The sequence below is a fragment of the Raphanus sativus genome, chromosome 2 (assembly GCF_000801105.2).
Source record: "Raphanus sativus cultivar WK10039 chromosome 2, ASM80110v3, whole genome shotgun sequence".
In the NCBI taxonomy this organism is placed as follows: domain Eukaryota; kingdom Viridiplantae; phylum Streptophyta; class Magnoliopsida; order Brassicales; family Brassicaceae; genus Raphanus; species Raphanus sativus.
This window is the reverse complement of record NC_079512.1, coordinates 23,598,072-23,621,566: the sequence shown is the minus strand read 5'-3', so window position 1 is coordinate 23,621,566 and position 23,495 is coordinate 23,598,072. Positions and strand designations below refer to the sequence as shown.

The window sequence follows — 23,495 nt, the reverse complement described above, 5'->3', positions numbered from 1 at the left end:
AGTACCATCGCCACTACGGTAAAAGCAGCCAACAGAAGGAAGACAACAAGTGTGCGTGGCAAACAAAGTTGGAGACGAAATACAGGGATTTGGCACTAGAGGCCAGACAGCAACAGCGGACTATTACGATGCTTAGAGCTCTCTGTTTAGTAACTCTCAGATATATTAAGTTTGAACTATGTATGCCCCTTTTGTTATGCATTAGAATATGTTTGAAGCATCTCTGCAGAATCTCTGAGTAGTTTTCTCATTCAATTAATCGAATGTGGTTTTAGACATCTATGGTGTTACTATGGCACGCAATGCAGTTGAAATGATGATGTAAAAAGAAGAATAAACCAATGTTATGAACCAAAACCTAAAAATCTCCTTCGGAAATTAGAGTTTCTCATATCATACTAAAAAGCGTTGCTAGGTTAAAAAAAGAAGTATTATTGTTCCTAGATTCTCTTCTACCACACGTCTTCTATTCCTCTTTCGGAGAGGATTCTACTGTTGAAGTTTCTTGGAGAGCACCCTTGGGGACGAGACTTTTGTACATTGTCAAAGCTTGAGCGATCATGTTTGCAGGATTCGCAGCAGAGCTCGGAAGCAGCATCGTTGTACCCTAAGAACAAGAATAATAGTGCCTCTATTAGATTCATACCCCGAAGGGAGGACGATTTAAGAAAGATGGAATCTGGTTCAATATTGTTTGCGTTTCCTAAATGTTTACCTCCTTAGCAATGTTGCCAAAAGCATGAATGTATTGCTCCGCAACTCTCAAACCCGCAGCCTGCATTTTCCACCACGATTAAGCATGAGTTCCCAGTTTGGAAAGCAAAACAAGTTTACTTACACGTCAACTTTTGTAAGTCCAATAAGCCAGAGAAACATCTAATTTAGAAGCTAGAGAGAATCATTTATGTGAAAGTAGGTTATATCATATGACTCAATGCATTGGCTGCTCCAGGTGTGAAACCAAACTACATTTGAAGAATCACATTAAGACAACTAACAGTTTTTGCAAATCGTATTACACCTAAGTAATCAGGTTGATTCATTAAAGCTCAAAACTTTGGAAATCATGTAAAGATACTGTTGTTTAAGCTCATGTACTAACCTCCACGCCACCAGTTTCCTTGAGGGATTGAGATAACATTGCCAGCCCCCTGGCTGTTGCTTGTGCTCTAGCTATTATTGCTTCCGCCTCACCTGGAAAGCAATACCAAAAAAAATTGTGATGAAACAAATTGAAGAATGGCTTTGACATCTTATTATGATGCGTTCATGGCTTACTAAATAGTTAATGCTAACCTGATGCTCTATTGACTTGGTTTATCTTTGCAGCTTCTGATTCCAAGATTACAGAACTTTTCTTACCATCAGCAATGTTGATATGGGCTTGGCGTTCTCCTGTACAAGTTAGTAAAACAGATTATGAGAAAACAAATTGAGCAGGCTTTGTTCTTGGTATTTCTGAGCAGTAGCAAGCACACAGTTCAATCACAGGACATAAGTATGCAAAGATAAGCAACACACAAATATTACCTTCAGACTCAAGAATCTGAGCTCTCTTTTTACGTTCAGCTTCAGCCTGCATTTCCATAGCAACCCTCACTCCATTAGGAGGCATGATATCCCCTGGATATACAACAACACATATATATTTAGTAACAAGCAAACAAGGGAATCCATCAAAACAGAGTCAAAGACAGAAAAAATACTGACTTATCTCATAACGAAGGCATTCAAGACCCCAATGTTTTGCAGCCACATTAATGGCTTCCTGCAAAAAAATAATTCCATCTCAAAACCATCATACATAAACAAGATTCCCCAGCTAAATTTTACAAACTCTTATCTAACAAAAACTAAACTCAACTAAAAGAACAAGAAAGCTAATATACCAACACCAAGCAATGATTAAAAGAACAAGAAAGCTAAACAATCTCAGTTGCAATCTTAAGTACTAACATTACCAACAAAAATATCACATTAACATCACTCTAACCATGACACTGCAGAATCAACACCTCTCAATTCAAAACTAAGCTCAAGTACATTAAAGGCAAAAGAAGACGAACCACAATCTTCTCGTTGAGAGTATCTCGTTCCTCAAACGTCTTGTCAAGAGTCATCTTCCCTAATTCACTACGCATTGTAGTCTGAGCCAATTGCACAACCGCGTAGATTGGATTCTCAACGCCGTAAGACGCCAGATGTGGATTCACAATCTGCGCAACAAAAACCTCCAAAATCAACCAATAAAACTCAAAATAAGATCCAAAATCAACCAACGATAAACCTAACCTTGACATACAGAACACCGTCGATGTGGATGCTGACGTTATCCTTCGTGATCGCAGTCTGATTACCAATCGGGATCGCCTCCTCCTTGAGCGAGTGAACGTAAGCGATGCGATCCACGCCGGGAACGAGGAAGTGGATCCCCGACTCCAGAGTCTTTGCGTATCTGCCGAAACGCTCGATCACGCACGCCTTCTTCTCCGGCACGATTCGGATCCCCCAGTTCACCGGCGGATTGATCCTGTAGCTACATTAAACAAAACGAACGCGTATCATCGACCGACCGATCGAGAAAACCCTAAGATTCCTAATGAAATCTCGAACGATTCTCACCTGTTGAAAGCGTGGCCTGGAGAGGAGCTGAAGTGGCGGACGGGGGTAGCGGTGGCTGTGGCGGCGCCGGCGAGTAGTGGGGATTGACGGAGGGACCTTACGGCGTTGCTAGCGACGGATCTTGAACGGCTGATTTGGTACATTGTGTAACTAACTCGTGTCGAATTCGAGAAGGAGGGAGGAGCACAAAATAACAAAAACCCTCTTTAAATCTTTTTTTATTCAATTTGGAAGTTATGTTTTGGTTGACGAGCATACTTATATGGACCACTGTGGAAAAAAAATACTTGGAGATGTGGCAAAAACATTTGACCGATCATTTCAGATAAACACCGATTTAATTTGAGATGCTTATTCAACATCTTTATTTCTTGTTTGACACGTTTGTTAAACTAAAAATTAGATTTGTCTAGTTTCTTACATATTTCTTAACATATCCTATAACATATATGTGTATAGGATTCACAAGATAATGACAAATCAAGTTTCAAAAATAATAATAACAATAATAATAATAACGACATATCAACACTAGGGTTGGATACAGATCATATATCCAGATTTTTAAAGGTATTTGTGAATTGTTTTGTATATTACAGATATCTAATTTTTTTTATTTGTTTTGCTTTGGAAAAATTCGGATATCTGGAAAAACGGATATCCAGAAATTAAATAGATAGTTGCGAATATTTACGAATACTTATAAATATTTCATCTGATTAATACAAATAATCTTAAAGTTTTGATATAAATTTGTTTTTAAAATATATTTTGTATGATATATAAAATAAAAATTAAAAAAGTAGTGAATCTACATATTTTGTAAAATTTCAAAACTTAATTAACAATTATAAAAACATAAAACTTAAGAAAATGTTATAATTGTCATAATCTTTTTCTATTACTTTATGTAATAGTTTTATATAAGTAATAATTTGAATTTAATTTATCAAGACATATATTAGAATAATAATTATATAATTTTATATATTTAAAACTTTAAATATAATTAAGATATACATGTATTTATATATTTTCGGATCGGAGCGGATATCCGCTTCTAAAATTTTAATATTTGTGATTTATTTTAATTTTAGTGGATATTAATTTTTAGTATTTGTGTTGCTTCGAAAGTTTACAAATATCCAGAATGTTTGGATCGAATCGAAATGAATAACGAATCGAACTAAATTTAACGGATAAAATGTCTAATCCTCAGCACCCATCCTTACACATCAGCCCAATAGAATATGGTCAAACTTAAATCAGTTTTACAGCAGTTCCAAATCGTATGGTGGTTAATTTATTCTTCCTTCTATAATGTTCAAATACTAACAACATTTTTTTGTAAACCGTTGTTCATCCTCTTTGTTTTCTCATCAACCCTAATATTCCATGAATATTTATCCTTTTTTGCTCTGTGTTTTTGCCTTATTTTAAATAGTGGTTCTCGATAAGTTAGCTATGTAGTCATTCATTTGACGAATGGAGGGATGTGGAGGACAACAGTTACTTAATTTGAACTTTTTAGAGAGAAAGCAGGAAGAAAAGAAACAGAGATGGGACTACTAGCTAGAAATAGAAAATATACGTTAATTTTTTATTTCTTTTTTGGCTGAATGATATAAATTCATATGTGATAATCATTCTTTGCCCAAAAGCATGTAAAACTCCAAGCAATATAAGGCAATTTACTGAAGTGATTGTCTACCTTTTGACTGGTCCTTTTTACAGTTGAAATTTATGGGTCCTTTTACAAAAAGAGTATTTAGCTTCTCATAGAACTAACTTCTTCCCCACGTTAACACACTAATCATCCTTAGCTAAACATAGTAAATGACTATCTTGTCAAATCCTTTGTATTCGAAGGTGGAGATCTCTTCTTCATCCATCGCCTTCTCTGTCTTACCCATCTTTCTTCCTTTTTCTTTACACTTTTAGCCTAAACGGTTTCGCTTATATACAAATCATATCCGTTGTGGATACACATATCTCTGCATCTGCTGGTTATACAAAGAATCTTGTTCCTCTTCCTTCATCTTGTAACACTCATTAACGTATTTGCTCAGTTTTCATTGCGTAACTGTTCCGATTTGAGCTTTAGAGTGTTCAAAGGATGATTGGCGATCACTGGCCGTCAGAATCCGAGACAAGGAAACTCCATGTTCTGGCTGAGGACACAGAGTTCCATTTCTCTGAGTTAACTGATTTGGTTCTGATTGTTTTTGTAGTTAGAGATTGAAGTTAAATGTACATAGGATCTGGACGTAGCAACCAAGAAAAAAAAGAAGAAGAGTTTGTTATTGAAATAAATATTTTAAGACAACAAAAAAAGCCAACCAAATCTGGAGATGAGAGTTTAGATCCTTTCTAGTTTGCAAAAAAAAGAATGACAGTCAGGTAAGATAAGTTGATAACTGTCTCTCATATGAAAAAAGCTTTCACAGGTCAAAAAATAATTATAGTTCCTAGTTCAGCTACCATGCATGGTCTTCTAGTGAAAGGTGTAGCTCAGTTAACCACGTCGGAAGATTCTACTGCTAGAGTTTCTTGGAGAGCACTCTTGGGGACGAGACTTTTGTACATTGTCAAAGCTTGAGCGATCATGTTTGCAGGATTTTCAGCAGAGCTCGGAAGCAGCATTGTAGTACCCTATCAAGAAGAAGAATATTAATTACACCGATCAACACACTCGACTGACAACTGAGACTAGAAAGTAGTAAGTTATGTTTTGTAATTGTTTACCTCCTTAGCGATGTTGCCAAAAGCTTCAATGTATTTCTCCGCAACTCTCAAACTCGCAGCCTGTATAATGCACCACCAAGTCCCAATTTAGAAAAATTATATGCATCACTGAATAATTAAACCAAACTGCTTCTGATCAGGATTAAGTAGCAATGAATGACTAAACCTTTGTTCAAATCATGCATAAAAAAACAATGTTTTTATCCTATTCACTAACCTCCACTCCACCAGTTTCTTTGATAGATTGAGATAACATGGTCAGTCCCCTGGCTGTGGCTTGTGCTCTAGCTAATATTGCTTCTGCTTCACCTGTTGAGCCGCAGCACAATTTTTATTGAAAAAAACTATTGTTTAGCATAAACAAATTGAAGAATGACTTGACATTTTATTATTATTAATGTGCTCATGCTTTTGAACTGTTTGGTTACTAGATAGTTAAAATACTAACCTGCTGCTCGATTGACTTGGTCCATCTTTGCAGCTTCTGATTCCAAGATTACAGAACTTTTCTTACCATCAGCAATGTTGATATGGGCTTGCCGTGTTCCTATAAACGTTAGTAAAACAGATTATGAGAAACAAAATCAAGAAGTAAAGTGGGTAGCTTTGAGGCCAATAAGCATTCAGCGACATAAGTAGGCAAAGATGAGCAATGCAAAATGTACCTTCAGACTCGAGAATTTGGGCTCTCTTTCTACGTTCAGCTTCAGCTTGCATTTCCATAGCAATCTTAACTCCGTTAGGAGGCATGATGTCCCCTGGATACACACCACATATATTTTAGTAACAGGCAAAAAAGGCAATCCATTACCAAAACAGAGAAAAATTGACTCACTTATTTCATAACGAAGGCACTCAAGACCCCAATGTTTTGCCGCCACGTTAATAGCTTCCTGCAAGAATAATTCCGTCCAAAACAATCATATCCAAAACATAAATACAAATGCATAATGCATTCCCCACCGGAATACTATATACAAAAAAAGGAAGCAATGACAAATAAAAAAAAAGAACAACAGAGCTAAATTAAACTCAACTTCAATCTTGTGTACTAATACATTCACGGTAACATCACTAGCACATGAAAGGGTCTACCAAAAAAAAACATGAAAGTGTAGAGCACGTACCACAATTTTCTCATTGAGAGTATCTCGCTCCTCAAAAGTCTTGTCGAGTGTAATCTTACCGAGCTCACTACGCATTGTAGTCTGAGCCAACTGGACAACAGCGTAAACTGGATTTTCAACTCCATACGAAGCTAGTTTAGGGTCCACTATCTGTGCAAAACCAAATGCAACAACTCTCAACACAGGATCCCTTTCAAAACTAGAACCAAAAAAAAGAATGTCACAAACCTTGACGTAAAGAACACCGTCGATGTGGATGCTGACGTTATCCTTTGTGATCGCAGACTGATTACCAATAGGAATCGCTTCCTCCTTGAGGGAATGAACGTAAGCGATACGATCCACACCCGGTACAAGGAAGTGGATCCCCGACCCTAGAGTCTTTCTGTATCTTCCGAACCGCTCGACCACGCACGCCTTCCTCTCAGGTACAATTCGGACTCCCCAGTTAGTCTGGGGCGTGAGTTGGAATCTACGTTTCAATCATATCAATCAACAGTGTAAGATTACCGTTGAGTTTCACTTAATACGAAATTCAAAGCTTAAAAAAAAACCTGTCGAGAACAGCTTGAGCAGGGGAGCTGCTGCTGAACTGACGGACGAAGGCGCTGGCTGCGGAGGATAGTTGCGTCCGAGGAGGGGCGGAAGGTTTGTAACTAGGCAGGGGAGAGCTGCTGAACTTGCGGACGCTGGTAGCGGCGGGCTTGGAGGCGGCGTTGATTCCTGCTGATATTAGAGGCAGAGCTGCGTAGAGTGGACGGATGTAGTTGAGGGACCTAGCGGCTGCGGTTCCGAAGGATGGTGAAGATACGATTTGGTTCATGATGATCTTTGTAGCTGTGACTCTGGGAAGGAACTAGGTAAAACCCTCTCTATTCTTTTTTTTTCAACTCTTTCTGTTTCTCATGATGACTTTTATAATTATATACTCTGTCAAGTAACGTGGAGAAGAGGCAAAAAAAAAAGGGAAAGTTTTTAAACTTTTCGGCAAAGCAAAAGCGAAGGACCTATCACGGTTAACTAGCTCAAAATTATATTTTTTAAAAATGTTGTGATAATTTAATTTAATAGAACAATTATTATAAAAAATGGTATTACTAAAGTGGTATAAATGAAATTTCCTCTAGAACAATTATTATAAAAAATTGAAATGTAAGTTTAACTTTTTACATTAATCTAAGATATTTTACATTCTTATGATACTTTATATATTGAATAATATATATGTTTTTTTATCTTTTATAATCTAATTTATATTTAACATAAATATAATTATAGATTAATGAGAGTCAAAATGGAATAATCGTTTTATTTAATCTGTTTCATATTAGTCTAAATCTGTTTATAATATTTATATAATAATTAAAATAGTTTTATCTATTTAAAATATTTAAATGAATGAATGGATTTTAGTTTTTAAAAAACTTTATTAAACTAATAAAATTGGCATTTTTAATGGGTTTACAGTATTTACAATAGTTTTCAAATTTTTGAAAAAATAATATATATTCCAAAAAATGATCCGAACATGTACAGAAATAAGTATATATTTTAAGTTATCTAAGTGAGGTCAAAAGAAACGAATTAAAAATAAACATATCAAGACGTTTTTATTTCATTATGTAATCGAAGTCTCTGATATTAATATGGCATATATTATTTAATTGTATATTTAGTCTTTTTTGTCGGCTAATTTTAGTCTAAATTACCTTTGATTAAAAAATCATTTTTTATGAATTTTTAGTGGCATATTTCGTACATCGCAATGCATTATAATGTTGTACTCACATGTAGACTATGAACACGAGAATTCCACTATATCCCCTGTCCATACGTCATCGGACTAATGCATCTCTGCGTAATGTATGAACGAACTACTTGCAATCAGAAACTGAGGAAGATTGTGAAGAGGTAATGGGCTTTCCGAAGGGTTCATATCTTGATGGGTTTGTAATGGTCTTTTGATTTCACGATGTATTGGCTTTGTGCCTCTTAATTAACAAAACAAAGTTGGAAAAAAGAAGTGTTAAGAAACAAACCACCAACAATCTACTATCTTAGAAACATACAAGTAGTTAGCAGATTATAATAATGTTGATCCAATAAATGTAGGTAATAAAACTAGTCGCATCAAACATGCGTACTAGCTTTATATACCACAAAAAAAAAATACGCAAGAGATTGAAAATGCAAGTAAATAAAATCAGTGGGCAACCAAATACTAGTACAAGTAACAAGGCAAGGAATGAAAATGAAATCACAACAAGAACAACCACTCACTGATTTTTCAAATCCTTTTCCTAGTTATAAATGCGAAACACACAACCCTCCTTTTGGTGGACTTTTTTTTATTTTGTCAAAACTCGTTTTCACACGGACTTTGATTTGAAACTTGATAAACTTTATGTAAAATAATAAAAACCAACTTGTAAACTCGTTTCTTCTCTCTCTCTCTCTCTCTCTGCTTTCAAAATTAAAAAATTCATTTTCCTAGAGAGAGATTGCCACTGTTTAGGTCCCGATGTCAATCACTGACCGTCACAATCCGAGCGCGGAGACAAAGAAGAAGAATCTCTTCAGGCTATTCCCTTTCTGGCAGAGGAAAACCACCACCACCTCCTCTTCTTCTCCCTCGTCGACTCAGAATCACCCCACCCGCCACCGTCATCGGAATAATACGGAGCCGTCCTCCTCCTCCGCCTTGTCTGTCTCTTCCGTCGCGAGATCGATTCTCCCCGCTCGACGTCGTCTCCGGCTAGATCCTTCCAGCTATCTCTATTTCCCTTGTACCCCCCCTCTCCTTCGATTCCCTTTCAAATCGATCGTTTCCGATTAGTTAGAGATGAAGGTTGTTAGAGTCATGGTTTGTGTGTGTGTTTGCAGATGAAGCTGGGAAGCAAGTGAGAAGCGCAATCAAGCTTAAGAACACTAGCAAGTCTCATACTGCCTTCAAGGTATAAACGGAGACACTTACTTGTACATGAAACGTTGACTTTTTGTTGACTTTTTTTTGTGTTGGCAGTTCCAAACAACTGCACCGAAGAGTTGTTACATGCGTCCTCCTGGTGGTGTTTTGGCTCCTGGAGAGAGCGTCTTTGCTACTGGTAAGTAATTGATTTTTTTTTTGTTGAAAGTTCGTTCCTCTTGATTCATTTGCTTTCACGGTTGCAGTGTTCAAGTTCGTGGAACACCCAGAGAACAATGAGAAACATCAGTTGAACCAGAAGAGCAAGGCTAAGTTTAAGATCATGAGCCTCAAAGTCAAACCCGGCGTTGACTTTGTCCCCGAGTTGGTATCTTATCTTCTTCTTGCTAACATTACTCTTTGTTGGATAATGCAATGCAATGCAATTTGTTGGATACATGTTTTAGATGATGCAACTCTCCCTCGTGTGTTTTTATCATCATTGCAGTTTGATGAGCAAAAAGATCAAGTCACCGTGGAGAGGGTTCTTCGGGTCATTTTTCTTGATGCAGAGCGCCCAAGTGCTGTAAGCTTTTTAAGTAGATTTTCATTTGGATAAAGTCAACAGCAGATACTATACATCTTCTGAGTTTGAACCTTTTGGATAAGGAGGATTATTTATTGATATAATTATCAGGCACTGGAGAAACTGAAACGTCAACTTGAAGAAGCTGAAGCTGCGGTTGAAGAAAGAAAGAAGCCTCTGCCGGAGACAGGACCTCGCGTGGTCGGGGAGGGTCTTGTCATTGACGAATGGGTAATATATTGATATATTCAATATAAGATCTTTGGCTTGCTTTCTTTCTTCTACGAATTTGTTTTAGTAACCGAAGTTTTTGTCATCTATCAGAAGGAGAGAAGAGAGAAGTACCTTGCTAGACAACAAGTCGAAGCCATAGATTCTTCTTCCTAAAATGCAGAGAGAGAAACGTGGATTTTTCATTTGCGAAGGTGAAAGATCCTCTTCCCCATCATCGTTTGCAGACTGTACATAATTGTATCCGTCTATTTATGTGTGTTATATAATGTCTAGAGTGAGCTACTTTGTGGTTTCTTGTATGTCTCTGTTTCTTTGTGTGATTCACGCCGTTTTCGTCAAATTTTGTTTCGGTTCAAACGAATCTATTAATCGATCTAGAGTCGAACCATAGCTTAGTTCAGTTCTCGATTTGTGCTTTCTGACTTCTGTGGTAACACTATTGTTCTTTTGTATATTTTATCCGTTTACAAATGTAGTTTTTTTTTTGTTTTTTTTTTTTGATAAAGTATCTGACACCTCTAGTTTGAAAATTGAAATGATCTTGAATTGATTCCTTTGAAATGAAAAATCATATTGTTGGTTTTGACTCTTTTACAACGCTTATACTATATTCCACCTCAAAGTATAGACAAGTAGTTTAGAATTGAGTAGGCCTGAGCATTTTACCCGGACCCGAGGACCCGACCCGGAACTGACCCGAAAATACCCGATCCGGAACCGACCCGAAAAATTATAAGTACTCATATGGGTCTTTTTTTTGGATCCGCGGGTCTCGGGTAAGACCCGGACCCGAACCGAGACCCGATCGGGTACCCAAAATACCCGAGATTTATTTTATATATTAGGTATATTTGGGTGATTGGGTATATTTTTGGTATTTCTAATCTTTTTTTAAGTTTTAGGTTCGTATTTTGGGGTATAATTTCAAATTTTGAGTGTAATTTTAGATTTTCAAAAAATATAATTTGGATATTCAGATATTTTTTGAGTTTTTAGGTCTGATTTTAGGTAAATATTCAGGTACTTTTATGGTTTTTCGGGTACTTTTCGAGTTTTCGGGTCCAGTTTGGGTGTTTCGAGTTTTTTGGGGTTTTATATACCCGAACCGACCCGGATCCGAACAATACCCGAATATTATAGGTGTTTTACGGGTACTGAAATTCTAGACCCGAACCAACCCGGAACCGACAAGACCAGACCCGGAACCGACCCGAAAATTATAAATACCCATATGGATCTAAATTCCAAGGACCCGAAAGATCCGAACCCGATAAAACCCGACCCGAACCCGACCCGAAGACCCGGATGCCCAGGCCTAGAATTGAGGTTTATGCATCCACAATCAAGAGCTTTATATCTTTAAAGAATAAAATTCATCTCTTACCGGTTGTGTAACAAAACATAGCTTTTGCCTACAAGTGCTGCTTGTTATTGTTATTATGGTATTGCATTCGTTGTTTTGTTACAAAGAAGCTAAACAATTGTTACTGTTCATTAACACTCTCGATACTACAAAAGAAGCTAAACTATTGTTACAGTTCTCTACATCTTTCAACACACTCGATACTAGGAAAGAAGCTAAACAATTGTTACAGTTCATCATACACAACTGGTTTCTTAGAACAAAATAAAATATTCGTTAATTTGGAATAATAGTTTTTTTTGTCAACTTTTGGAATAATAATTAACGTGTGAAATATGGATGATGGTTTTGTGGACGATATGTTTACCAAAGAAACGTGATCCAGTGCGTTTGAAACCTTTCTTAAACTAAAGTACATGTTTGTATTTGATGACAGTCTTCTACAACGTTTGGTCCTTACTATAATCAGAACTCAGAAGTTTGAAATCGTTCTATCTTTTCTTTTACATTCCTAGTTAGTTATAGTTTTAAAATGAGAAATTCTTGGGTTCACCCCTAGAGTGAACCTTTAGGTTCACCCAGCCAATAGGATTTCGTTATTTCATATTCTGTATCTTTTAAAAAAGGAAACAAAATATTGTCAAGTTTTATTATATTTAAAAAAAAATAAAAAAAAAATAATAATTGTAAACAAAAACACGTTTAAAAATATATTTTAATACCGTCAACCAACACTAAACTCTAAATCCTAAATCATAAACCCTTGGATAAACCCTAAATCCTAAATCATAAACCCTTGGGTAAACCCAAAACCCTTGGTAAATCCAAAACACTTGGATAAATTCTAAATCCTAGAGTTTAAGATTTATCCAAGGGTTTAGGGTTTACCCAAGGGTTTAGGGTTTAGTATTTAGGGTTTAGGGTTTAGTATTTAGGGTTTAGTGTTTTGTCGATTGTGTTAAAAGTGTATTTTAAAAAAAAATCAAAAGATTTAGGATTTATCCAAGGGTTTACCATAGGTTTAGGGTTTTATGATTTAGGGTTTAGGGTTTAGTATTTTGTTGACGGTATTTTAAATATAAAATCTTTTTTTGCTACTACTATTATTTTCTATTTATTTTTTATTTTAAAAACATAATAAAATTTGACAATATTTTGTTTCCTTGTTTAAAAGATACTGAATATGAAATAACGAAATCCTATTGGCTGGATGAACCTAAAGGTTCACTCTAGGGGTGAACCCAAGTATTTCTCTTTTAAAATTCTTGTTTACTTTCTATAAGAATATGGTCCGCAAGAGTGACCTCTAAAAGACTGATACCCAACCACAACCAACCGCACGCACGAGTGCCCTAGTACCAAAAAGACGTGTACCAAAGGGTGAGTTTGATGCGTTGCTATTTTGCTCCTAGCATTAAAACTGGGAGTTCAAAAAAAAAAACATTTAAAAACTGTGATATTCATATTCCTCTTTGCCTAAATGATAAGTAGAATAAAAATAGAGATGAATGGTGTTTCAAAAAAAAAAGAATAAAATGAATGGAATATTTTCTTAAAAAATGAAATATATTCATTCAATTCATTTTTATCAAAACTGTAGAAATGTTTAGGAAGGTTTTTTTTTGAATGGTTGTACAATCTGTAGAATGAGTATTTTATTTCATTCAAGTTAAATGATAAAAATAATAAAATTAACGGAATAAACTATTCTACAGAATTCCATTTCAAAAATTGATAATCCAGCTGAAGATTAATGAAATAGTTGAATGTTTTATAGATAACATTTATAAAACGTTATTGTATTCGAAGTTCAGTTAGGCGGTTTCGAGTTTGATGGACTCTTCGGGCTAATCTTGTCTTCCATTCTTCTAATAGTATCAAATTCTAGTATCATCAATTTGGATAAATAATATCATAATAATCTACAAACAAAGTAATAATTTAGTAATAATGTGATTTTATATTAAGAATGAGAGATTGTTCTTAAACCTTTTAGTAATAATATGATTTTTTTTTGAACGTCTGGATCGATTATTATCGATTAATTATGCTATTATAATGATGAGAATATTACAAAGACGATTATACAGCCGACAATTCTACTATCTTGTGAGAATACACGCCTGACTGCACTTCTCCGAGCCGTCCTATGAAATCCATGTTCGATGGTACGCCATGCACCAAGCTGAAGATCTCCTGTAATCCGTTTCTCCATAAGCTGCATAATTTGGTATTTTCTGGGGTTTGAATCCCAGACCTCCAGGTGTAGAAGCATTACATGAACCCTTAGTCAAACCATTGGACCAAAGGGGCTTCCACAGTAATAATATGATTTTATATTAAGAATGAGAGATTGTTTTAAATTAAAATTCTGTATTTCAACTTTTTATAAACTATTTTAATTTTCAGTATTTTAATATTTTGAATTTTTTATTTTCCATATTTTATTAAAATTTTCCTATTTTTGCTATTTTTATCAATCTTTAGAATTTTTTTTGTTTTATTTTAGTTTTTGAATTTATGAATTTTGTTTTCTTGATTTTCCTGAATTTGTATCATTTTTAAAATTTATATTGAATTTTTATTATTTAAAATATCTAAAAATATTTTTTTAAATATCATCATGTCACCAATTTTTACATGCTAATGAACAGTATATGGTTACAATTTTGACGTGTACAACAAGTAAGTTAGTTTAATATATAATGTGTTACTGAAACCAGTTTTATTGATTAAAATTTTAGCAGTTGAAATCTAAAATTTAAAGTGTAATTTTTTTCTAACTTTATTGTTTTTATTCGATTTTCCCAGAAAAGTATCCAAAGTTTGAATATGTGTTTCTTTTGTTGATAGGAAACCTTTTTCGGAAAAGGAAGAATAAACCAACTCGCAAAGACAGTAGATGTGTCAGAGTTGATTTCCATGTCGCTTTATGAAGCTTTCCGCCAATTGCATAACCAAACAATTCTTTAAGTCTTTATCAAATGACATTGTGTTATAGTAGTCCTTCATACATATCTTCTGCTATATTTTAACTAATAGGCAATGTTTTGAAAACCGGACCGGACATCGACTCGGTGAAGCTACTGGTTGACTGGTTAGACCGGTTCAACCGGTCGAACCGGGTTTTTTATTTATATAAAAATATATATAATTATATATTTATACTATATAAACTTTACTTCTACATATAATACTTTCTCTATTCTTTTTTTATTAACTCAAAATAAACAACAAACATAAATCTGATTAGTATGTAAACTAAAAATTTGAAAAAAACAAATGATTTACAGCTAAAACAATCATATTTATTTATTTTTACAACTAACATTTCAAATTTTAAGAATATGGTAAAATAAAAATAGTATATGAAAGTCAAAAATATATTTTTCACATTTTTTCGTAGAACAATTAAATAGTGATAGTTGAACACTAATTATAAAATATTAAATTTTAGCTAGTAATAACTAAAAACACTTAATTATATATTAATTTTCAAGAACCGGGTTTTAAAATTAAACCGGGTCACCGGTTTTACCGGGTTTCAGCCGGTTTTACTGGTTTTTATCAAATCCGGGTTTTAAACTGAACCGGACTCGGCTTCTTCAGCGAGTCACGGTCGGACCGGTTCGACCGGCCGGTCCGATCCGGTTTTCAAAACACTTAATAGGTTATTTTTTTTTTATTTTTAGAAATTTAGTTTCATATATAGGCAAACAAAGTGTGTGTTTTACTGTTACATATGTTTGAAACGTAACTAGATCAGAAGTGATCTTCTTTTTAGATTTAATTCTAGATAAGACTTGTCTAACAGTTAGATCATAATGACTAGATTATGAATAATCAACAGTGGTTTATTGGTCTGTGGAGTACAAAAGTATTTCCCTCCATTTTTGAATAAGTATCATTTTGACGTTTTCACACGTACTAAGAAAATGATAGAAATATAAATATATATATATATATATATATATATATATATATATAAATTGTTATTAATTATACATCTTTAACCAATAATATTTAAGATAAATAAAATTATTTATAAAGTCAATGTAATTTGCAATTAATTTTCAGGTAAAAATAAGTATAGTTTGCATTGAAATTGTAAAGTTATTTTTGTGTTAAAAAAAAGCTAGAATGATACTTATTATGAAACAGGGGAAGTGTAAAAAAATACTCGCTCTATTTTTGAATAAATGTCATTTTGACATTTTTCACATACACTAAGAAAATGACGGAAATATATGTAAATTGTTATTAATTACACATTTATGATCAATAGTATTTGAGATATATAAAATTATTATAAAATCAATGCAGTTTAATCAGTTTTCAGCTGAAAATAAGTATAATTTGCATTAAAATTGTAAAATGACATTTTTTATTTAACAAGAAAAAAATTAAAATAACACTTAATATGAATCCGGAAGAGTACTCTTTAGTGTAGCGCTCCTAAATTCATTGCATTTATGGCAAACGAACACTTAATTGTTTCAATGCTAACACAGTTTAGGAAATAAATGTCCATAGATATTAATCATCTATTGCTGTGGCCACTCAAAATTTTAACACCATTCAATATATCTTTGACACAAATAATTGTTAGGCATATAGACAAACAATTCACTATCAAAGATCTTCGAGAATCAAGATAAGCAGATAACTCGCTTAAAAGAAGATAAGTAATTAATTTTATGGTATTCCTCATCAACAAAAATTGATAAGAGACTAGAAAATTAAAATGTAGTCACTGTCACTTAATCCGTCGCTAAACTTATTCTTGTTATCAACTTCTCTTATCCTGTAACGAGGAAACATTTTTATAGTAAGAAATACAACAACTGCTGTATAAAGTATAAACCGCCACAAAACCGTCATCAATTGAAAAATCAATAAAGCCAAAGATTTCGACAAGAACTGCTACAACCTATCATTATGTTTAAGTGTCCATGCATTGTTCTTCATTAAGATAAACTAGATCTCGACCCGCACAACCGTGCGGGTTTTATTTTCAGTTGTATATGCATATATATTTATTAGATCATTAATAGTGTACAATTTTAATTTTTATCATATATTTAAATATTTATAAAGCTATTTCAAATATAATAATATATAATTTACATGATGTAAATAATCAACTGTTTAAACCGTCATATGTATTTGTTGATTCTTATTATATATTTATTTTATTGTATTTGTATTTAGTTATTAAACATATTAATATGTATATGAAAAACATATTTGAAAATTATTTTGTATTTAATTTATGTTGAGATTTTACCCTTCCTTCAAAACTGGATTTTTTTAGTAGTATTTTCTATGTTTATTCATTTTACACAATATATTACTATTTATACATATAGTATATTTAAGTCACTCTGAAATCATATTATATTTTTAACATAAATATATTATATTTACGAAAATAAAATTTATTAATTTATTAATTTAATATAATTTCATCATATTTTAAATTTAATATAATAAAAGATTAACATGATTGATTGTGATTATATAATAGATAAAAATAAGAGGTAATATTTATTTTTCATTTTATAAAAGACAACCAAATATTAATGTATAATAATATTTCAAAACTAATTACGGAATTAGTTAAAATAATTACATATAATTTTTAAAATTAACATCTTGTTAAGACCTCTTTAATAGATTTTTCGAAATTTTATAAATAAATATATATTATATATATATATTATATATATATATATTTATTTATTTAAATTGTAAATGATGTTTTAAAAAGAAAAAATTAAAATTTTAAATGAAAAGATATCAAAAGATATTATGATTAAAGTAGTTCAAAGATTTTATATATTATTAGTCTTATTAAAGTAAATTTAATAAAATTTGTTAAGAGAAGACCAATTTAAAATCACACATAAAATGAAAGAAATTTTATTTTAAATGTTATAAATACTTACTGTATATATATTATTGCATAATAATATTTCATTTCTAGTTAAGAAATTAGTGAAATATTTACATACATTTTTTGAAAATTAATACATTGTTAAAATATTTAGATCAACATATTAATTTTCTTTCAATTTGATTGCTTTTTCGTATATAATTGATAAAAATAGGATAGAATATTTATTTTTCATTTTGTAAACGATAACTGAATATATTAGTGTATCTATCTTATTAAAGCTGAAGTACAATTTCGGTGTGTTTGGATACTTGGATAAGAGTTTTTTAAAAAATTGGTGTGTTTGGAAACATGGATTGTAGTCTTTTTAAAAAAAAAATTTTGTTTGGAAACAAAAATAGTAGTATTAAACAGAAAAATTAATGGGCTTAAGTTATTAAGTCCATTATAAAAGAATGTTGTCAATATATATAAGAAAAATACAATATAAAGCTCAATTTGAAATACCAACTCAAATTATGGTTTTTATATTTCATATTAAGTTTTTAAAATATAATATATGTAATTATTTATATGATGATACATATTAAATACTATTAATTATATGATTACTTATATGATGGTACATATAAAATACGATTCATTATATGATGAAATTATACGATATATAATAATGACTAATGATGGGTTTCAGACATATATACGGGTTTGGTTCTGATCGGTTTGGGTTTCGGGTTTTCGAGGTCAAAAATTTCAGTCCTATTAGGATGTTTCTAAATTTTTGTTTGAGTTTGATTCGGATCTTTGCGGGTTTTGTTTGGGTTTGGATAACTTATTTAAATTATTTTAAAAGTTTTAAATCTATATATATTTTAAATTTCTCAAAATCTATAAATAAAGTAATATATTACCTATAAATTTAAATAACATATGTAAGAATACCTAAGCTTAACATATCAATTGGTTTGATTTAAAATTTTGGATACGAAATCAATAATTATTTTAAGTATTTTTGGTGATTTGAGTATACTTTAACTATTTCAGATATTTGTTTTTGACTATCTATATATATTTTCAAGTATTTTAAACCAATTTAAAAGTATCATTCTTGATGTTTTATATACGTAAAATATAAAAATAATTAATATATAAGTATATAAATCTATTTTTAGATAAATTCAGGTACACGAATATTTCGATTCGGATCCGATTCGGTTCTCTAACTAACAAAATTTTGAATAATTCGAATATTTAATCAATTTATGTTCAGGTTTGGTACTATATTTACGGATTGGTATCAGTTCTGTTCCTCGGATTCATTTTGCCAAACCCTAATAATTACATGAAAAACAAATATCATCATATTTTTAAAAAATATTAATCCGCGGAGGTGCAGAGATCAAAGTCTATAATCATTTATTTTAATAACAAGCCAAATAAATATGTTGATTGAAGAGCGAATAAAACAAAACTAGAGAAATACATAGTTTACCAGAGAAACTCTATGTGTCGAATTTATTATAAAGAAAATTTCATTAAAATAAATAAATTCAATAATTACAAATAAATAATATATTTTATAAAAGTGAAAAATAATACCCGCGTTTTCGAAGCGCGGGTCAAAATCTAGTTTTCAAAATTAATAACGAAATTAGTTAAAATATTTACATATATCTTTTGAAAATTAAATTATGTTAAAATCTTTTTAAACAGATTGTTTTCGAAATTTATATATATATATATATATATATATATATATGTGATTTAAATATAAGTTGGACTCAATATATTGTTACTCTTGTTTATGAAATCCCTAAAATATTGGAAATATTATCTTTTATATAATATTAAGCTTATTAATAATTGAATAATATAATGTATTCTATTTAATATGAAAATTAATGATGATTGAAAATGTAATATTGTAATGTAACATACTCTAGTAGATAGTCCATTTTATGAAAAATCACACATGAATGAGAAGTCATGACTTCTCTTTTAATATAATAGACTAGATTTTGATCCGCGCTTTGGAAGCGCGGATTATTTTACGATAAAAATTTTTACTAATAATTTAACAAATATTTTGGTAATTTTTAAAGAGTATGTATTTAAAATATTTTTGCATTTAAATCAGTATTTTTAAATTCAACCCGATTGTGATTATACCGGTTAATCCGGAGGTCTGACAATTCAATTTAGGTTTTTAAAATATTCATATTAAAAAAATTCATTAAAACCTGAGACTAACCGATTGAACTGATGGATGACCGATATGTAATCTAATTGGATTTAAATTGTAATAGTTTCATAATTTGTAATCTTATAATCCAAATTTTAAAGTTCATTATTTTGCAATTTATAAAATTATGACGTTTCTACAAAATTTTAAAGAGAAAATGATAGATATAAAATAACTAAGATTAATTATTGTATTGTTTGGAAACACTGATATTAGTATAAAAAATATATTGTTTGGAAACATTGATAGTAATATAAAAAAAAAGAACATTAGTGATTTAATGTAGGTTTAACTATAAAGTATAAAAGTGTATTTAATTTAAAAACTTACAAAAATAAATGTTAGGTCCAACAGAATGTTTATGTTTTAATAAGATAGATAATAAAAAAATGCAGACATTACTAATAATTAATAAATAAACAAAAACAAAACGTATCACAATTTCATTGACGGCCGAAAGGAATAAATATGGGCGGCCCATTGATTATGCCCTCGATCGAAAGCAAAATATTCATCATCAAAAGCTTGACACGACAAAACTATTATTATTTTTATTCTGACCAACGAGCAAATTCTGGAAATAAAATATTTAATATCCAACTTCATTAGATTACAATGGGACTACATATACGATAACAGAGTGCTTCGCCACTATAAATACACATGCACACACGAACCATATAGTATACGCTCATGAGGAAGAAGAGAGCAAGAAAGATAAAACTAATATAGCTTCGTTAAAGTTTCTAATTTTGGGTTAATAAATCTATAGTTAACTAAAGAAAGAAAAAAAGGCGAGAGATAATCAGAGAGAAGGCGGTCGCGACGATTTCGAGATTCTTCGTCCTTTTCTTCTTCGTTCGTAAATTTGGTTCAATAGAAAGAAAAAAAATGAAGAGGAGAATATCAAAGATAGGAAGCTACGCAATATCATCATCCATAATAAGAGATTGCATCTCCTGCACTACTTTCAACATCCTCGCTCCCATCTACAAACGCCTCTCCCTAAACGATCAAAGCCTCCGCGAAAGCGATAATCGATCGTACTGGATGGGGAGGAATCACCGAATCCTCGATTGGTTGCTCTACGAGAGGTCCTCAATCATATGTCTCCAGGTTCCTTCTCTCTCATATCCCCTTTTTGTGTGTTTTGATTCTCTCTTGCTAATGTTGATGATGATATGTGATTTTTTTTTAGGAATTTTGGGTAGGGAACGAAGAGCTTGTTCGTTTGTACGAGAAGAGACTCGGTGACGCTGGTTACCTCTGTTTCAAACTCGCCCGTACCAACAATCGTGGTGACGGTAAAAAAAAGAAACAGTTAGATTAGAGTTTGTTAGAGGTGACGGTAAAAAAAACAGTTAGATTAGAGTTTGTTAGAGGCTTCCAACTTAAAACTAATTGACGTTAACCTTTAATAGTATTGATTTAAGGTTACTTTATCCTAACATTCTATTAAAATGTCAGGTTTGCTTACGGCTGTTCATAAGGACTATTTCAGAGTTGTGAACTCTCGAGATTTGCTTTTCAACGATTGTGGTGACAGAGTCGCGCAGTTGCTACATGTAGAGTTAGTTCCTCCTTACTCTCAGTACGATGCTCATCAGCAAGTTTTGATCGTCAACACTCATTTGTTGTTTCCTCATGACTCTACGCTCTCTATTGTAAGATTGCAGCAGGTATATAACAATACTTCAAATATCTTTTGTTGGTGTTGATGATGATTTGCATCTTTCTGATTAAGATTTTTTTTGATTTTTTTTTATAGGTTTATAAGATTCTTCAGTATGTTGAATCTTATCAGCAAGAAGTTAATCTCAGTCCTATGCCTATTATACTTTGCGGGTAATTATAAAGTCTGCATTTTGTTTACATTTGTTACATCTAAAAAACAAAAAAAAAACTGAAAATTTTCTGTGCTTGGCTCTGTTTGTCTTTGTGGGCAGAGATTGGAACGGAAGTAAGAGAGGACACGTCTACAAGTTTCTCAGGTCACAGGGTTTTGTCTCCTCTTACGACACTGCTCATCGTTACACAGATTCTGAATCTCAAAAGGTCACTTTCTTTTCTTCATTTCATTTGGATAATACTTTTTTTTTTGGGTATAATGCTGTAGATTTTTGGTGATGTTTTGAATTTGTGATCAAGGTTTTTTGAAACTCTGTTGCCATCTTTTTTTTTTGGCTTTTACAGTGGGTAAGCCATAGGAATCACCGGGGTAACATATGCGCTGTCGATTTCATATGGCTTCTGAATCCAAATCGGTATAGAAAGCTTCTTAAAACAAGTTGGAGTGAGGCAGTGTTTGGCATGTTCAGGGTGAGACACTCCTTAACCTTTCTCTCATCACAATATATTTCACGTTTTGGTTCATTTTACTGTCCAAGGAAGTCTTTTGTTTCGCTATTCTTGTCTAAATGATTTCCGAGAACAGAGTTGTTTTCAAGTAATCTCCATGTAACATCTGAGCATTTTGATTTTGCAGTATCTACTGAGAAGAGCTTCACTAACAGCTGAAGATGCGTTTGCCTTTCTTAAAACCGACAATGATGGTGACCACATTACATTCATGGGCTTCTGCGAGACTCTTCGGCAGGTACATTGACTCTGTTAACGCAATTCAACAATCCCTAGGACCGTCTAACAGCGTTCTCTCTTTCTTGAAATGCTTCTCTTCAACTGTATAGCTCAATCTAACGGGTCATTGCAATGAACTCACGACAAAAGAGATCAAGGATCTGTGGATTCAAGCTGACAGCGATGGAAACGGTCTTCTCGATTACAAGGAGTTTCAGGTAACGTTTCCGCGTGAGACTCTTCTCTTTAAAACCTGTTTTTTTTTAGTAGATGACTGTTAAGCTATATAGATCCCGATATAGTAGTTTTATGTAACACACACACATGTTACTCAGTTGTTTATGTAACTCATTGCAGCAAAGAATTTGGAATCCGACGTGGACTGAACAAAGAGATGCCGAGGACGGAGATGCAAAAGGTAACCAAGAACAAACAGTTGGTTTCAGCGTCAAGAACGCAGTATTGTTTCCTCCTGAAGTGGAGAAAGGAGTGTGGCCAGAAAATTACTCTCTCTCAGATCACGCCAGACTAACTGTTGTATTCTCTCCCATAAGAATGCCTTGCTCCCAATTGGTTCCATTTTTAGAGACCTCTTAAGTTTTTGTGTCCTTAGAAATCAGAATCAACACTTTTGCTCGGTTTCCATTGGTAGGGAAGCTTAAAGACTTGCGGCACCTCCATGAGCGCTCTCACCCCTGAGGTTTCTGCGTCTCGGGGGAAGAAGAGAAAGGACACACACAACACTGAGTCTTATATCATGTACAAAACATGTAAACCAAATATAGAAGATTTCATGTAAAAATGAAATGGTGTAGTAGTCTTCTATATTTGGAAAGTAGATTTATTTTGCCCCTTTTTGTTTCTATTTTTTCCTTTTGCAAAGGACTTTATAAAGAATGCTCTAAGTTACTGTGGTTTGAATGATCCCATTAACTTATTATTCACGTTAATCATAGAATTCCAATCCAATTTAGAATTCTGATTTGTTTCCATCTTAAAAAACTTCAGAAGTTTGTTTCAGTGTTTGATTTTAACGCATCCAAATATACAATTTATCTTTAATCTTTTTTTTTGGTCAAAATATGTGTGTTCCTATATGGTTGCAGATTTCACAGTTCAGAAGTGGATATTGAGATACTTGAAAGTAACGTCTCATGTGGATCTGACAATCACATCTGAGACATACTTTACACTTAGC

General features: G+C 32.5%; 4 protein-coding genes across 4 annotated transcripts; 2 read left to right on the top strand and 2 right to left on the bottom strand.

Annotated features, from left to right (window-relative positions):
- Window positions 1-314: 314 nt before the first annotated feature.
- On the bottom strand, window positions 315-2,839 carry LOC108839835 (uncharacterized). Its single transcript, XM_018612610.2, has 9 exons — window positions 2,623-2,839; window positions 2,293-2,536; window positions 2,067-2,216; window positions 1,711-1,768; window positions 1,531-1,623; window positions 1,297-1,395; window positions 1,103-1,194; window positions 716-775; window positions 315-607 (listed from the first exon to the last, which is right to left on the bottom strand). Exons 1-9 carry the CDS (start codon window positions 2,763-2,765, stop codon window positions 467-469), a joined length of 1,080 nt encoding a protein of 359 aa, XP_018468112.2. The 5' UTR covers window positions 2,766-2,839; the 3' UTR covers window positions 315-466.
- Window positions 2,840-4,956: 2,117 nt separating this feature from the next.
- Window positions 4,957-7,389, bottom strand: LOC108840661 (uncharacterized). Its single transcript, XM_018613488.2, has 9 exons — window positions 7,049-7,389; window positions 6,723-6,966; window positions 6,495-6,644; window positions 6,203-6,260; window positions 6,033-6,125; window positions 5,816-5,914; window positions 5,585-5,676; window positions 5,368-5,427; window positions 4,957-5,274 (listed from the first exon to the last, which is right to left on the bottom strand). The coding sequence occupies exons 1-9, from the start codon at window positions 7,315-7,317 to the stop codon at window positions 5,134-5,136; spliced, it is 1,206 nt and encodes a 401-aa protein (XP_018468990.1). The 5' UTR covers window positions 7,318-7,389; the 3' UTR covers window positions 4,957-5,133.
- A 1,507-nt stretch (window positions 7,390-8,896) lies between these two features.
- Window positions 8,897-10,607, top strand: LOC108825395 (vesicle-associated protein 4-1). Its single transcript, XM_018598693.2, has 7 exons — window positions 8,897-9,280; window positions 9,378-9,448; window positions 9,517-9,598; window positions 9,666-9,787; window positions 9,908-9,985; window positions 10,097-10,216; window positions 10,310-10,607. Exons 1-7 carry the CDS (start codon window positions 9,016-9,018, stop codon window positions 10,370-10,372), a joined length of 801 nt encoding a protein of 266 aa, XP_018454195.1. The 5' UTR covers window positions 8,897-9,015; the 3' UTR covers window positions 10,373-10,607.
- A 9,916-nt stretch (window positions 10,608-20,523) lies between these two features.
- LOC108838188 (uncharacterized calcium-binding protein At1g02270) lies at window positions 20,524-23,247 on the top strand. Its single transcript, XM_018611151.2, has 9 exons — window positions 20,524-20,836; window positions 20,919-21,024; window positions 21,188-21,399; window positions 21,489-21,565; window positions 21,667-21,775; window positions 21,914-22,039; window positions 22,206-22,316; window positions 22,408-22,515; window positions 22,655-23,247. The coding sequence occupies exons 1-9, from the start codon at window positions 20,612-20,614 to the stop codon at window positions 22,892-22,894; spliced, it is 1,314 nt and encodes a 437-aa protein (XP_018466653.2). The 5' UTR covers window positions 20,524-20,611; the 3' UTR covers window positions 22,895-23,247.
- The last annotated feature ends 248 nt before the right edge of the window (window positions 23,248-23,495 follow it).